The 17264-nt window shown below is 40.4% G+C and overlaps 1 protein-coding gene across 1 annotated transcript in view; it reads left to right on the top strand.

The window, feature by feature from the left end:
* The first annotated feature begins 8290 nt into the window (after nucleotides 1-8290).
* The window catches only part of LOC309875293 (pituitary tumor-transforming gene 1 protein-interacting protein-like), a 28581-nt gene continuing 19607 nt past the window's right edge, over nucleotides 8291-17264 (top strand). The window contains exons 1-3 of the mRNA XM_082754554.1: nucleotides 8291-8634; nucleotides 11094-11146; nucleotides 14344-14452. Coding sequence (XP_082610680.1) covers nucleotides 8535-8634; nucleotides 11094-11146; nucleotides 14344-14452 — 262 coding nt within the window. The 5' untranslated portion in view covers nucleotides 8291-8534. The remainder of the gene's footprint in view (nucleotides 8635-11093; nucleotides 11147-14343; nucleotides 14453-17264) is intronic.

Here is a 17264-nt window from a genome sequence, read left to right on the forward strand (position 1 = left end):
TAGTACCCAAGCAGTACGTGACCTCAGCAGCCACAGATCCTGACCCAAGTGGTGCACGCTGCTTCCTTGCAAGGGGCTGTGCCAGGAGCTGCTGTGTAGCTGCAGCTGCCAAGGGAGGTGCTTTAGCACCAAAGCCTGGCTCCCTCCCGTCTGTCTACTGGACAGACTACCTGGTACTAGAGCACACTATTTCCACCAGCAGAGGGTCTGTAACCATTGACACCACACTAGGTTTCTTCCCAAATCCACGATGTATTGATAAACAAATAACTAAACCGATAGGCAAGATCATTTACAAATTCACATTGAAGTTTACATGAACATTAGCAGTTACATCAAAAATTAATAAAGCATTTCCTAAAAATGGGCCCCAGATGTATCTTAACTTACTGCAGGTGCTTTTTGACCTACTCTTCAAAAGGCTTCAGCAATGCAGTTTCTTGATGGGCTTTAAGCACTTCAAGCAGATGTAAATATAGTCTTCAAACAGAAGATGAAATCCCATCATTTTTCTCCTTTTGTAATTTATTTTCCCCTCTGCCTACTTAGTTTTCAGCTTCTCAAACAGCTAATCTGGTTTCCCTCCTGGTCACAAGAGCTGTACTGGCAACAGAGGCCGCAGAAGTATGTGAGTAGAAGGGCAAGGTAGAGAAGCAGCAGCAAGGTGAGGTATTTCCCTTGAGAGGCATCAGGAGGGTGAGTTGGGCAGTGCGTGGGCAGCCACAGCACAAGGCTGCTGGCATTGCTGCTCGGTGAATCCCGAGGTGCTGGTGGGCTTTCAGCAGTTCTTCTGTGGAATTCCTAATTCATTGCAGTACGTCAGTTCCACTTAGTTTGCATGTACGCTTTCAAATGCCATGTGGCTGCATCTTAATTAGCCAAGGAGTTATGAGAACCCTGAGAACCACTCATTGTGGCGGCTGATGCCTCTCTGCCTCACTTGAGGAGCCATCTGAGAGCTGTAATTCTCTCAGGCTCTCAGCACTAATCTCCTTAAAGCTCCTGTCAGAGATTCTGAACGCTGGGTAGAACAGAATTTGCTTGGGTTGGATTTCCCTACTTACAGCAAGATTCAAACACATTGCAGATTTTTTTTTTTTTTTTTTTTTTTTTGGTTTATACCACAGAAAAAGAACTCAGGTCTTTTAGATAACATGAAAATGATAAATTTGATGAAAAATGCCCCTGAGCTGCTTGTGTATTTATACCAAAGTATAAAAACCCTGCAGCCTTCTGAGCTTGATTTTCAAGTCAGCTAACTAAATTACTGTTTTCTCAGAAGAAAGGTTGCTTTTCATAGTTTCTGTCCCTAGAAGACTCTCCTTTTCTTCTAAGACCCTATCTATGCCTTTTCATGGGCAGCCTTATTGATGAAGGAATTCCAGGCCCTTTTCCCTGCTTTCCTAAATGGACAAGCCAGTTCTCTGGGGCCAGGTTTCCACAGCAGCCCTCCAGGAGTCACCTCTTGCAAGATGGTGTCTTAGGTGACACCTTTGTATTTCTGCAGGGTACCAGAGAAGGCAGAAGGGTCTGTAGTGCTTCGGCACGATCTGTCATAGATGACATAGCACACATCTGGATTTGCTAGAATACTACTGTAAATTAGCAAACCAGGATTGATTGTGTTGCTTGGACTGGCCCTGGAATTTTTTTTTTTTTTCAGAGCTATTTTTACAGTGGTTTGCATTTCATTTTGTTACAGATAATCCTCTACTGTAGCAACTTACCCCATTTGCTTGGGTTTATTCCTGGGCTCAGCTGCCACATCTTTTTCCTAACAAGAATAAACACAAGTTCCTAGTGGACAAAAGCTATTAGTTTGATTTTATGAGCTCTTAACCTTTCCTATATGGCTTCAAGGGGCAGTAATGTCTTCTTAAAATGTGTGTCCAACCACCACACATCAGCTATCCACGCCTGGAGATTTGAGCAGGGAGCCTGTCCACTGGAACACTTGTAATGCTATTATTTTTGAAACAGTAACTCGCTTCTTTGGATAATACAGGTGACTCTGTATTGTGAATTGTAGTAACAAAGTAATCAACACAACTCTATCTCAACTCCTCCAAAGGAGCAAGATCCAAGTAATTGCTCCAGTTAAGACTCCAGGTTAAGTAATACTGTGGTGTGTGTGTGCTACAATTCCTGCTTTTAAATATGAGGATTTTATACTGCAAATGAAAGAACAGAAAGGATTTCTTCAGTGGTGTGGAACTAGTATTGCATTAAACTCTTGGCAAATAATTAGGTAGAAATACAACTGCTTCTTAAGTCTCCTGAAGTAAGGGGATGAACAGAGGAAGACAGATCGAAGCTACAGCAAGATGTTTTGGCATTCAATTCTTGAGTTACTCCAGTTGATTCCAGGAGAAAATTGTATAACTACTTTATATCAAAAGTAATCAGGACAGAGCTGTGTGAGATAGGTACAGCATTCTGAACCAAATCCAAGTGTGCTGCAGGGGGAAAGCAAAGCTGAAGCGCTGACAAGCCGGTAAATGTGCTGTATTGAGAATAAGATCCAGTAACCAACTTAAAACGTGTTAAGTCCTACTTTATAGATTGTGAAATGTCAAGGGAAAATCTGGATCCCTCACGGTGTAGAAAATAGACTAAATAAGAGCAGCCGTGGGGGTAAGTACTTCTCCCATACTTTGGCACTAAATTGTTAGCTGATCTTTATCAGTTTTAACAAAATAAATCCTTCAGAAGTTAGGTAAGGCCTGGGAAATGGCAGCCAAAGGGTATTTTCTGTCAGTTTGCTGAGCCAATAGCTTAAATTGAGTGGAGTCAGTCATTGCTGAAATGCAACAGAAAAGCCCTGCTTTCGTTGGGCTGCCCTATCTTGTGATGCTCCTGTTTACCCTACCCCCAGCTGACTGCAGTTCTACAATGTCTCTCTTGTTCCAGCTATGGTTAAGGAAATTTAATAAGGCAAAACCAATGATCAATGCAAAACATACAATTAGGTCCACAAATACTTATATAACATATAAAATAATAGAGAATTCTATTTATTCTGGGGGAAAACACAATCTTGGAAATAGGTTTCTGTAGAGAGCAACAGCAATTTTAAGCAGCAGAAAGCAGAGCGCCGTGATCCATGTGGCTCTGTAGCCACATTCCTAGGGAAAGCCGGGGCCTCGTTAAACCACAACACAGAAGGCAAGCCACAAGAAATCATGAGTTGCTGATCTTATTTCACAGCTGACCGAATGCTGGTCAGCACAGTTTTCAGTGACAGGGGTGCTGTACCTTTCTTTGATCTCCTCTGTACCAAGGCCAGGAGCTCAAGCGCTTCTCATAGGGTGCCTCTGAGTTCACCAAACACCCATGTTATCTTTGCACAGATGTGCCACTCACCAAACCCAGAGCACAAACAGCAGCAGGCATAATTTATATGTTTTTCTACATTGCTGCTCCCCAGTCTTTACGCACTCCCAGCTGCAAGGTCACCTGAGCATATTTACAGTCCTCCTCACCAGCCTTCTGTTCTGATGCCATCCTCCTCACCAACCTCCTGTTTTTAACCCATTCCTCTCAACAATGCACTACTGAAATAGTCACACAGGATCACCCAGCACAACCAGGGTTGTGAGAACTGAGCAGAGAAGCAGTTAGGGGAGTCTGATCCAGCTGATCTTACCTGATCCAGCTGAAAACACTTGTGCAAGGAAGGACTCCTACAATGAAGACTCCTTTTTCTACCAAGACTGCAACAACCTTTTCGGGAGATCTGAATAATACCCTGTGCCAAGGTCCCAAACTTTTTTTTTTTTTTTTTTAAATACTGTCCATTGTTTGGTGCAACACTGCTCAGTCAAAAAAAAATAAAAATCATTTTTTCTATCCAGAAAAGTTGCACTTACCAATTAGCTTTTTGTCCATGTTTTTCAAAATAAACTAGTCTGCCCTGCTAGAACTGTTCTGTTCAGTAAGAGTTATAACAGAAAGTTCAATGCTCTCCCTTGTTTGAAATATCTGAGAGGACTAAATGTTAACAGCTGTCTATGCATTGCCAGATTTTACTGAAATACAATCTTTGAAACACTTGGCTTGTCATTTTGGGCAGAGGTATTACCATAAATCTAACAGTAGACTATAATTCAATTAGATTGCAATTCAGTACCATTAACCATTCTGCCAAGTTTAGCAGTGATATTCACAAATATTCCCCTGCCAGAAAAGCCTTATATGTAATATGAGCTGTGGGAATCAGAGGGGGAAAAAATCACGATATGCCTTTTTTGATGAGACTAACATTTCTATCTCTCAGTTAGAGCCACAAGATAATGGAGTAATTATGTAGATACTCTTTAAAAAGTATGATTTACTCCCTAGATATTAAGTGTGTGATCACATGAGTATGACAATGACACACAAAGAAAAATCAGACGCTTCTTACCACCTCCCTTAGCAAAGATATTAAACTGATCCTATGCATACCCCTAGGCTCTGTCTTTGCACTGTAGGTGCAAATCTTACTTGCATGAGAGAAGGGCCCCCCATCAACTGAGAAGGCTGACTTATTTTAACTGTCCCAGTAGTGTTCAGCTGATCACGTCTGAATTTATTAAGACTGTTAACAGTTGATTTAATCTCTGTTTTAATCACAGGATTTGCCTGAAAGATGAATTTGGGCCATTGTATTTGTAACAAAATTGCAAAACCTAAAATACACACACACACATCAATTTCTCTCTATACTGCATTGTTCTAATCCCTGAAAACATCTCAAATGTTCATTTTCTGCATTGGAGCTCATCTGTTTATGATGTTACTTCTAATCATTAGGATCTCTATGAGCTCTGTTTCAGTTAAGATTGTTTCTAGAATGTTGATTTTTTGGTTAAGGGAGAAGAAAGATTTTCATCTGGAAGATCTAATGTTCTTTTATTTGACCTTAAGAAATAGCCTCAACTTGTGGCGGGAGCTTTTCCTCTATAAAATGATATTATTAATACTTCATATTTGAAGAAGAGAGTTGTAAAAGCTAATTTATTAGAATTTGAATACCCTCTGAAGGATGACTATATAAAGGCATACATGCAGCAGGTCTGCTCCCTGTAGGTATTTAATCATAGTTAGTACCCTACTTTAACAAAATTCCAGGCTTCACATGTACCTTCCTGCATGACTTCAATGAAGCCTTAATATGACACCAACATGCAATTAAGCTGGTCCTGCAACTGAAAACAAAAGAGGTCCTTCTTCCTCCACAGGTTATTAGTTATATCCCCTCAATTCCTCCTCTGATGTGCCAACACAAGCATTTGGTCACCTGCTCAGTGACCCAGACAGGGTACCACTAATGTTGCTGAAAAACAGATTTTCAATAGCATCAGCTCACTACAGGACAGCAGAAATGTATTTGTTCATATGCAAAACCAAGCATGCAGAGAGAGGGAACACAGACTACTTTTTGTGGGAACAACGCTGATCTAAGTGTATGTCAAACTGAAACCTAGAAATGTTTGTGCTCCAGTCAGCACAAACTAAAACAACGCTATTAAATGGTGTGTTACTGGTACCTTTTACCAAAGCATATACCCATAAGCCCAATACAGCAAAGAAAACAGAAAAGAAAAAAAAAAAAAGAAGAATAAAAAAAAAAAAGAGAGACAGAGAGAGGCATTCTAATCACTTACATGATCTATCAGCTGAATTATTTATGCACATTGTAATCAGACAAGCTGGATAAACTTGGTGATGAAGCAATACTGTCATTAAGGGTATCAACCAAACACACAGGCTTTATAACTGCTATTTCACCTATGTGGTTGTTACCAGGGGTAATAATGAAAAAGCAAACCAGCTGAAAAACAGCCAAGTCAGTCCTTTGTTCAGCTACCAAGTGAATGGCTCCTTCAGCTCTTCTCTCACAGGGGAGGAACTGGAACAGAGGTGAGGAAAAGGTGCCCTGGCCAGAGCTGCTGCTGAAAATGCACGTGGACAAACCCTGTTCAAAATTCCATGCAGAGTTTATGGAGCTGACAGAAAAGTTCTAGTTACCATTTGAAATGGAGTTATGATAGGAAGAAAACAAACAAACAAACAAACAAACAAAAAAAAAAAACACACCAAATTTTGTTTAAATTTTGAGACTGTTTGTTTGTTTATAGTCTTAATACATACTGCTTGTTCCAAACCCAGGTTCCTGGTATATCATGTTTTCATGTCTTCTACACTCCATTTCCTGGGAATTTATACCTACCAAGGAAGTGGGTACCTAATCAAGAAAAAAAGCTGGTTCGTCTACTGTGAGAGAATTACCAGAGCTGTTCATAAAATATGTTAAAGTTTTTGTCCCCCAAAGGAATAGCAAAGCTAGATCAGAGAAGATGGATATAGCCATTCTTCCAAAGAGCCCTCAGCAAATTCTTTTATTTCCCCTTCTCCCATAGCTCTTTGCTCCAGCTGAAAGACACTTCCTTTACAATTACCATGCTAGAAGCAATTCAAGGAAAAATTACAAGCTTTGGCTTGGTATTTGAGCTGTTTTATGAGAAGTCATTCTTCACTGCATACTTAAAACTATCTGAAACTAAGATACGAAAAAATGGCTAGAGAACTTCCATGCTGCCTCAAACGTAATTCAGTACATTTAATCAAAAACATATGGATTATAAAAAAGGGTTTTGAGAAAAAAATAATAATGAGAACAGCTATATAAAGTCATTTAAAGGGCACTTTAGCTCAGTATCTAGCCTGAAAAGGCAGTCAACAACAAATGCCTAAGGAATAACATCAGAATAAGGCAAGCATATGATGCATCTGCCTTGGAAATCACATGCAGCTTCTGGCAGCGTGGTTCAGTTACTTTCTGAACCAGAGGTGATATCTTGGTGTTTAATACTTTCAAACAGACATATTCATGGGGAGAAAAAAAAATCCAACGTTTTTGGACTAATCTAAATTTTAGCGTCCTTAACATCCAAAGACAGTTTCACAGCCTAGCTATACTTGAAGCATCTTATTTCCTTCTGAGTACTTTTCTTTTCCATTTTCTACTTGATAGTTGTATTCACTGCCCTTTATGTCTTGCATTAGAAAAGATAGACATGAGTTTCCATATCTCTGTCATATGCATTCTTAGCTGTAGTCTATTGAATTATTCCTATATATGTGAGCAGGTTCATGTGTTTGGTAATGTTTGTCACTCATCCGAGTGCCTCTACTATTCCAACATCATGCTCCAAGTGTATGGAAACATGAAAAAAAAAAAAAAAAAAAAGCATTTCAGAGCATAAAGATTTATGGACCTTAACACATGGCAAGACTTTGTCTTCAACCAGCTCAAGAAGGCTGAAGAACTCATGAATGAGTATTGCTATATATACATATTAAGCTCAGGTAAAAGCATCTTGATTTGCATATGGTGCCTCAGCCCACACTTTGGCTTTCCAACACTCCCTGCAGACAGAGAAGCAGAAATACTAGTGCTGCTGGCAAAAATCCAAAGATGACATACACTAGATGAAATGTAAATAATTTTTGAATGCATTGGTTGGAATTTCATTCAAGGTAAAGACACCTTCCAATCTGAAACTGACAGATCTCTCATAAAGCCATCCTGGTGCAATATACCACCTCGTCAGCTTCGAAGGCCAACAGCCCAGGTTAGAACCAAGGAACAAGACTCAGGTTTGTTCCCTAACTCACCTGAGGTACTAGCAGTTACCCTATTTCCCAGAACCTGAATGGGTTTCTGGAGCTCCTCATCTCTTCCTGTGTGGGATTTTAGGGAGAATAATCTCTGCAGTAATGTGAACCAGATGTCTAAAGTTAGATACTCAAAACACTGTGAAGAATGTTCTTCTTACTCTAGGCCATTAAGGACCTGACAGGCACCTTACCAGTCTTACTGCCATCCGGACGCCTTAAATCTCAGGTGCACCCTTAGTACCCAGCTGCCTCAGAGAGTTTGGGTTGCATCTCCTTCATCCCCATCTCCTATCTCACAGCCCCATCTGGGTATTTTCTGGACCCTAAGACACTTTAATGAGCACTACAAGCATCTGTAAGACCCCAGGAGTCACCAGTGAAAACTAACAACTCGTTAATAGCTTAAAACGAGAAGGCCACAGCAAATTTTCATATTTCCCTCAACATCTTTATTCCCTTCTCCGGCCAGCCCTGAGTCAGGGCAACGCCTGTTCTCGTTGGCTCCTCGCAGCAACGTGACAGCAGGAGGCAGGAGCAACGGGTCCTTCCGGAAAAAACAACTTAATTAATTAATTAAACCCAAAGCCTGGCGTATCAGAAATACGCATCAACGAATGCTGTGAGCCTTTCAAGCCGCAGCCCACAGAGGCGCCAGGTACGCGGCTCATCGCCGGCAGCACGATCGGGGAGCTGCCGGGAGGAAGACAAGGAGCCCCCCGGCGGAAGGCACCACGCCTCACGGAAGGCGACACCCTTCCCCCGGCCTCTCCCCTTCCTTCTCCGGCTCGGCCCGGCCGCCTCAGCGCCGCCCTCAGGGCCGCCCCTTCCCCGCCATCACCGGCGGCTCCCGGTGGGCGCGGGGCCGCGCCATGGCGGCGGGGCGCTGCTGGCTGCCGGCCTTGGCGCTGGTGTGGGGCTGCGCCGGGATGGCGGCCGCCGCCTTCACCACCGCCACCCCGCCGGTGCAGGGTAAGGACGGCCACAAGGCATGGGGGAGCCGCGGGGCTCGGGGTTTTTCTCTTTTCTCCATCCGGGGGCTCCCAGCCCAAGCAGGAGCCCCCTAGGCTGCTGCCCTCCACCGCCTCGGGTCGGGCAGCCCGCCCCGAGGGGGTCGGGGGGTGCTCGGTGCTGCCCTGCTGCTCGGGGTGCGTGTGGGGGGATCTTCAGTTTGTTTGCCTTTAATAGATGTGACCAGAAAGGTACAGTACTTGCATTAAATTAGGGTATTGCAGATGGACCTTGACCAGTACTCTTAGAGCCCAGCTTGCGGGGGCTCCATTCTTTGAGGGTAAGGCTTACGAGTGATAAGAAATCTCCAGGTTTTGGGACAGCTGACTTGAGGCAGAAGAGAAAGGGAGCAGTCAGCCTCTCTCAGCTATTGGAGAGGAAGGGACCTGCTGGCAACTGGAAGCTAATCAGTTTCTTTCTAATAGCTGTGTGGGACATCAGCCAAGCTGAGGAGTTTGGTTTGAGCCAAAAATCGGGTTGCCTTGGCAGTGAGTCTGCTTAGGGGTGCCCTAGGATTGAACTTCTTGTGCGTTTTTATTTCTGTGTGAGGTTGGGAGGTTGCTCGTGACACAAAGTTTGTTGCTGGTATGGAAAAGGATCGTATTATATAGAATTACGAATCCATATTGTACAGAAGGATTCAAGGGACTTTTAAGAAATGAAATGAGCAATGAGATTAAGTGAAAAACTTATTTTTTCAAACTTCCTGGAAGTTTGCCCATGGGAGATAAGAAGGGTTTAAGCTGAGACTGTGGGCAGGGAGCAAATTAACACAAACTGCCTAAGAACAGCCTTGGTGTAGGTGTGGAAGGGTTTCTGACTGAGTGGTTGTGCTGGTTTTAGAGGCGTAGTAGGGAGCTCCCTCCCCAAAGGGTCACTGATCCTAAGGTTATGTGGCAGTCCTTACTGTACAGTGGATGGTTTAAAGCCCTGTCTTCCTTACATAAATAAAAAACACAATAAAAAAAATCTGTGTGCTACCTCCATGCCTATTGGAAAGGGGCTGTTCTATAAACAGGGCTTTATTGTCTGTGCTGTTAGGTTTTACCTGTATTTTGTGAAAGACCAGCCTTGTGCTGGAGCTGTGTTACGCTGGTCCTTGAGGACACCTCCTAGAAGGTGAGCTCACACAGGTTGTCATTTTACAACGGGTGCTCCAGTAACTGAAAACATAATTAGTTATAATTAATATACTACAATTCCTGTACATGTGGGCTGAATTCTGGTAATTTCCTAAAAATGTAGGAACAGTACTAGCTTTTTCCTATCTCCTTGTGAGAATATAATCCTCATGAAGCTGTGGCTGACTCTGCAAGGTGTATTACGTTAATGGAGCTGCTTTAGTGAAACTGATGTAGCTTATTGAAATAATTATGACACTTCTTGGTAAACCAAGGTGGGCATGTAAAAATTAAATAAAGGGATAAAGGGAAAATTCATCTTAGATACTTAATGTCGACGTTACATTAAAATAGAAGGAATGATTGTTCAACAAATATTGGCTAAAATATAGTGCGAGTGATTGTTGGTAGTGGTGCTGTGGCTTATGCTTTTTTTTTTCCCCTGATAAAGAGATTGCAGTAGTCCCTTGAAATATTAGAGGGAGTCTGTCAGCTTTCTATGTTTGAGTCCAAACATTTCCAGGTTGCTTTTGTTTAATATGCTGGTACCCGTATTGCTTTTGCAAGGTGCAGTGGAGGGCCTGAGTATGTTCTCAGTTTGAGAGGTGTTTTTTTCCGATGTTCTGCTCTTGAAGAGAACACTGACTGGTGGAAGACTTGTATGCCTTGTAAGCTAAGGGACCTGGAGAAATACATAAAGCACAATTATACACTTTTTTCCTGGTTACTCATGGTGATATAACATTTTGTAACGGAGTACGTAAATCAAAGTCTGATTTTATTCTTTTTATATTTTGAGCCCCAGACTTTTGGTTATATTACTCTTATAGACTATGTGATATATGTCCGTAAGAAGGCAGTTGAGGATAAACAAGGTGAAAAGCTTTTTGATAAGGATCTAAGGGATGTTACATTACTTCATTTGGTGGTTCAGTTACTGAAAATGTAACCTAAATCACTGGTGATGTTGAACTGTGAGAACTTCAGCAGAGATACTGGGAGGCTCTTGGGTTGTGTTTCCCATGTTGTCCTTAAAGTAACAATCCTCTCTCGATGAGATGGCTTACCTGTACCTTCAATTCCAAAAGCATAAATTGTTTTCTATTTCAGAGGTCAAACCTGACTGCTTTTTATCTCTGTTTGCTACAGTTCTGGAATGAAAATATTAAGCTTTCATTACTTAATCAAAATTATTGCACATACCTAGTAGTGGGGGGACCCTAAATATTTCGTTAAATGTTTGACATTACTGAATAAAAGTAAATTATACCTATGTGTTTTTTTTTTTTTTTTCTTCAGCCTGTTCAGAATTGTCCCATAGGTCCTGTGAAGAATGTCTAAAAAATGTTTCGGTAAGATTTTAAGTATCTTGGTTTTTTGACTGATAAGAATGTGGTGATTTTTTTTTTCCACTTAATTTTGTATTGAGTTGTTGGGTTTTATTTGGCTGGTTGTTTCTTTTTTTGAGTTCTCTTAAAATGATGAAGCTAGTTGAACTACCCTTAATAACAGGAAATCCGGATCAGTTGGCTCTTGTCTGCCTTCAGTTGGTAAAAATTGCCTGCCTGATGTCCTTCTTCCCCTTGGAGCCACTGTGCTTCCTGTCTCCCAGGGTTACAGGGTGGCCCATGATTTGGTTGCTCAGGGTATTTCTCTGGAGAGGAGTGACCAAGCAGTACTTAGGCTTCCCCTTTCCATGAGTGCTCAGTGCTTGCACAGTGTAGTAGAGCAAGTTGCTGCTACTGGTTTGGATTCATTTTTCAAGCAGCATTGGTTAAATTTCCATCCTCTATGAGGGCTGGATGAACTGAATCCTATATGGATGAAATGCCTTGAATTTCTTGTATCCAGAATATGAGAGCTGACAAATTCAAGTAAGCAAGCTAGAAATGCCATTTTCTAGAGATGCCCTGAGCACTAGCACTGTGTTCAGCTGAGGCAGACTGGTCAGTGCTTTGTAGCTGTTCAGACACTGGCCTCTCTGACTACGTGAGACTGAGTGCTTCGGACTGTTGTGCTAGATCACTGCTTTTTGTAGCAACGTGTTCAGATTTCCAATGAGATTGTGGTAACCTAGACATTTAAATCAATGGAATCGTATGCCATGCCCTTTGCTCAAAACCTTATAGCTACACAATAAGGGTTGTGATAAGTATCCAAATGTGTCTGTCACTGCAGTGCAGAAGAAAACTCCTATGTTTACAGTGAGAGTGTTTCAAATTCTAACTTCAGATGTCACTGAAAATGAAATGCTTCAGGAGTCTTGAAGTTATGTGTAAGTTACCGCAGGACTTTAAGGGAAAAATGCAAATTGTGTTGTAGTGATGTAGCCATTGACTATGTGCTGCTAGACCTCTATTTGTCATCATAAGCCTGGCATACCGTAAAGAACTCTTAATCCTCAAAAACACAAACTAGGAAACATGAAATATGTGTTATTAACGGTTAAATGTTCGTCACTACCACTGGTGTGCCTGTCACTTCAAATAGGTGCTGTAGCTGATGCCTGTAGGTGCTGTGACTGGCACTATGAGCACCACTTTTATTAACCTGAGAACTGTGTGCTCACCTTGTGAGCAGAATAAATCCTTCAGGTGTGCACTGAAGACGCTAACAGAGTTACAGATACATTATTCTCAGAATCTGTCAAACCAGCAACAGAGTCCAGGCTTGTTCTGATGGCTGAATGACGGATGACTCAGGGCAACTGCTGCAATAGCATCAGTGTTAACCTTGAGGAGGTAACTCTAGACTTGATTCAGACAATTCGTGCATACATTTAAAGAAAAAAAGGCTATAAATAAAGCCATTAGCATTTGTGTAAGCAATATGAAAACAAAGGATTGCTGAAATTACCTTAACTGCCTCAGTAGATGGAATTACCAACTGATGATAATGTAGACAGTAGCAGCAGATAAAAATGAAAATTGAACTTTTGGTGAATAGATAAAAATAATTCCAAGCAAACCATAAAATGTTACCATTTAGTTCAGTTAAATAGAATTGTGATTCAAAAGATCAGATTTTTTTTTTTTAATTATAATTGGGTTGGTCCTTAGAGTTGATTGATACCAACTTTCTTGTGTTTTTTATCAAGAAGTTCTGAGCGCTTGGTACTTCTATGGAGATGCTGTTGTGTTTGATTTTATCTTAAAGGTACTGTTTTGTAAGGAATAACATATAAAGGTTTTGGTAAGAGCTTTAGAATCCTGAAATACTACTTTAATGTGCAAATAGCTATTGCTTAATGTCTTGAGATTTTTCACTTTGTGTGATACTCTGCTTCATTTGATTTGCTTCTAAATAAGATATTTTTAGCCTGCCTTTGTGGGTTGTGTAGAGAGGAATCAAAGTTAAGGAAATGTTTTGCCCCTGGGTGTTTAGGCTTTTTTAAAGTCAATTTTGATAATTGGATCAATTTTTAGTGTCAGGAATAAGTCAACTGAAATATTTCCTTACTTCAACCTCTGCACTGGTTAGTAGCAGCATCAGCTATTACCTGTAGGGCTACGGACCTTTCTAATAGAGTTGTCTGTAGAAGTCTCTGTTACAGGGATACAGCTGGCCTTTTATGCAGGGTGCTACTGACGGTGAATATTGTGAGGTCATCTGGTACAGCCTCCTACTGGACACAGGGTGACCACTGCATTCAAACCAAGTTTAACAGTGACTTCCAGTCTATTAGTATTGTTATTTTTGAGCTGCTAGTTTTTGTTATTAAATAGCCAGGCCAACAAAAATAAGCATGGTCTGAGCTAACATTGTTAGACACATTTTACCAATGTCTGTGTCTCAGTCTACCAGCTACAGCATGTGAATACATTGGTTTTGCTCCTTTCCTCGCTCATTGCAAGAGAACAGAATCCACTATAAAGGGGTTCTTTTGTATTTAACATTTTGTAACTCTTGAGAGCAAGATAACTCTTTTTATGCAACTGAGGATGTGTGAGAGATGTTCTTGATAGTCTGGTTAGATAAAGCACAGTTTCTGCATGAGCTTTGTCTGTAATGAATCCTACAAAACCCCATTCTGTCAAGGATTCCTTTTACTCTTATCTAGAACTTATTAATGGGTTGTATTTTTTTTTTTTATCTTACTGCAAAAATTTCTGTAGAACTGTAAAAGTTCTTTATGGCTTTATTTCTGTTGGTAGCCAAATATAGGGCTGAAGTAAGATTCTAAGTGTGTTTTGTATTCCTCAGAGATACTGCTGGCTTTAAAATTTTGAATGGTTGGGTTTGGGGTATTGTAATTTTTGTTAACTTCAGTAATTCTAAACCCAAAGCCGTTTGTGCACTGAGTACCTTGGATTGTCCACAGATATTTTCAGGTTAGTGTATATATTTATTAATATTTATTACCTAAAGGTACAAAATTCAAATTGGGCTTACTTTGGAATTGTACCAAACTTTTGTAGGTTTCATGTTACTAAGTGCTATCAATGCATCTATATGATATTGTACATACTTAAAAATATTTTCTGTGGAGAGGAGCACCAGATTGTAAACTGTTTTCTGAAGATCAATAATGTTTCTTTTTTTTTCACAGTGCCTTTGGTGTTACACCAACAACACCTGTATCGATTATCCTGTAAGAAGCATTCTTCCATCATCTTCATTATGCTCACTCTCAAATGCTCGATGGGGAGTTTGCTGGAGTAGGTACTAATTTTACTTTTGCTGTAGAGAGAGAGATTTGAGTATGTTTAGTCTAAAATGCAACTACCACTTACTGATAACTTGGTTGGAGGGTTGGGGGAAAGCAGTAGTTATGATTTGGGGTGGGAGGCTAGCAGGGAGATAAGCAAAGTAAATTGCTCACCACCTCCCACAGGCAGACTGATGCCCAGCCAGTCTCTAAAAAGTAGACACCATGGAAAACAGAACACCTCCTGCCTATCCACCTGCTGCTGACATCTTCTTCCTCTACCTCATTTTTTTTATTGCTGACTGTGGCATTGCACAGTATAGAATATCCCTGTGGTCACTTCAGGTCAGATGTTCCAGCAGTGCCCTGCTCTCGGTGTTTTGCCCACCACCAACCTATTCACTGCAGGGGGAGCAAAGTCAGAAAAAGAGCAGCCTTGATGTTGAGCAAGCACTGTGCATCGGTAGCCAAAACACTGGTGTGTTACCAGTGCTGCTGTAGCCACAGATCCAAAAGCCATATGGGCTGCTAGGAAGGGAGTTAACTCCATCCTAGCCCGTAGAGGAAGACATCTGTGCTGTGTCCTTTTGCAAAGCAGTGATCGCACTTCTTTACAGACAGAAAGGGTGCTCTTATCAGTTTACTTTTGTTAGAGAAGGGATTTCTGGCTTGGATATGGATTATGTTTCTAGATTCAATGTAGCTTAAACACAGAATGAAAACATTGTATTGAAGGACATTCTCAGCAGAAAAAGAGTGTAAATAAATAAACCAACCAATAAAATTTACAGACAAATTTGCATTTCCTTAATATATTTTTACATATCCTATGCAGCAGCATATAGTCTTATTGAGAGTATCCTCTTCAGGTATAGTAGGAAACTTAATTTCCCATGAGAGTGCTGGGCTTATTTTTTCCTTTCTGTGAATAAAATGAAGAGCCAGGCATTGGCTCAGTGTTGCTGCAACTATTGCAGCAATAGTGTTGAATATTGCAGCTCTCAAAATTCAAAAACAAACGACTGGCTTCCAGTTGCAATTTTATATGGAATAAGACATGTTGAAAGATTGTTAACCAGCAGTGAAGAAAAAAAAAGGTATGGAAGCAAAATAATACAAATTAGCTTAATTGCTTTGTTTTTCATAAACGATAAGCAAAGAAATAGCTGAGACAGGAAAGCAGACTGGATACTGACAACTTTATTGTGCACTTAGTAACTTCAAATTACTTTTTGCTTCAATTAAATGGCAATTAAAAATATAAATAGTATACTTTATTTTCTTAATGGAGATGAAACCATATTTAGAACACCGAACAAATTTAGTTGCTTATAACTTAGAGGAGTAACAGAATGAGAGAAGTAATGTGGTGAAATGTTTTCATATGAAAATGTGTAGGTTCAGGAACTATATATTAAACTGTATTATAAACCATAGCCAGTAAATTACAGTGCACAAGCAAAAATTTGCCCAGAGAAGCTGTGGATAGCCCACCCCTGGGTTCCAGGCCAGGTTGGATGAGGCTTTGAGCAACCTGCTCTGGTGAGAGGTGTCCCTGCCCATGGCGGGGAGAGGGATGGAACTCAGTGATCCTTAAGGTTGCTTCCAGCCCAAAGCATTCTGTGATTCTATGAAATGTTTACAACATTTTTCTATGGAACAAAATTGAAGTTGTAAGTTGGAGTTTATGCATCTTCATAGTTGCTTTGATGCTTTAATCTGCTTTAAGCTGTTCATTAGGTTTGGGACACTACAAATATACTTTATCACGTTCATGTTTGTCACCCCAGACAAATAATGATTGTTATGTGTCCTGTTCTGAGGAATCCATAATGTCAATAAAGAGCACAAACTACTGGGGAAGTATTGTAACTGATTCTAGGCAAGGATTATGAAACAAATTAAGATTGCATTTAATTTTGTATATGTAAAGTAAAGGAATCTACAGTTCCTTTCTACATCCAACCTTTTCTGTATGCTTACATCCCATGATTATTTTTTTTATATTGAATTATTTTGAAAGATCTTTGTAAAACACTAGCAGAACTTTTTTTTTCTTTAATCAAAATTCATATTGTTTGGGGCCCTCAATATGTTGAGGCTTCTATCTTAAACTGTGTACATTATATGTAAGCAGTACACAAGAAAATGAGATAAAATTTTAAAGCTGTTTTAGTGTTTAGAGTATACATACAATAATTCTTTATTGTTAATAGAATTGCATGCTACTCGATTTGGCTGCGTGTTGTCATATATCACATAAAAATGACTTGAGTTTTATTATCGAGGATGGTCTTATTGGCAGGGCTCATAAAGTAGTTGTGGGCTCATAAAGCTATAGCGGGATTTGGGGTATCTAAATCTGAATGTCTCTTGCTTGTGGAATGAGCCATCATGGTTTAGGGGAATAAACAGTGAAGTTGTTGACGTGGTGCAGTAAAAAGGTTGCTAACACTACAGTTTGCTGCTCGTGAATAGGAGTTCATCTTTTATTTGTGTGCGGCACTGTTATGATAATACTTGAAAACTTTGCGTGGTTCTTCTGTCAGTATTTTTAAAGGATGTTGAGAAAGAGAGGGTTCATGTGAGGATGACAAATCATGATTTAAAAGCTGGAACAATGATTCACAGTTTCTTATAGGGTGTAATCAGTCTCCCTACAAAAAAAAAGATGTTGAGAGGAGACTTGGTTAATGTATTACTACTGAGAAAAGGTAGGTCTTAAAGGTGTTTTTAGAATGCAAGAGGTAGATACAGAACCAAATTCAATGACTGCAGGATCAAACTGGGGAATACTCTCCAAGTCATATGCTGTGCTTCAG

This window comes from Aythya marila (genome assembly GCF_965140915.1).
Source record: "Aythya marila genome assembly, chromosome: 2".
Taxonomy (NCBI): Eukaryota; Metazoa; Chordata; class Aves; order Anseriformes; family Anatidae; genus Aythya; species Aythya marila.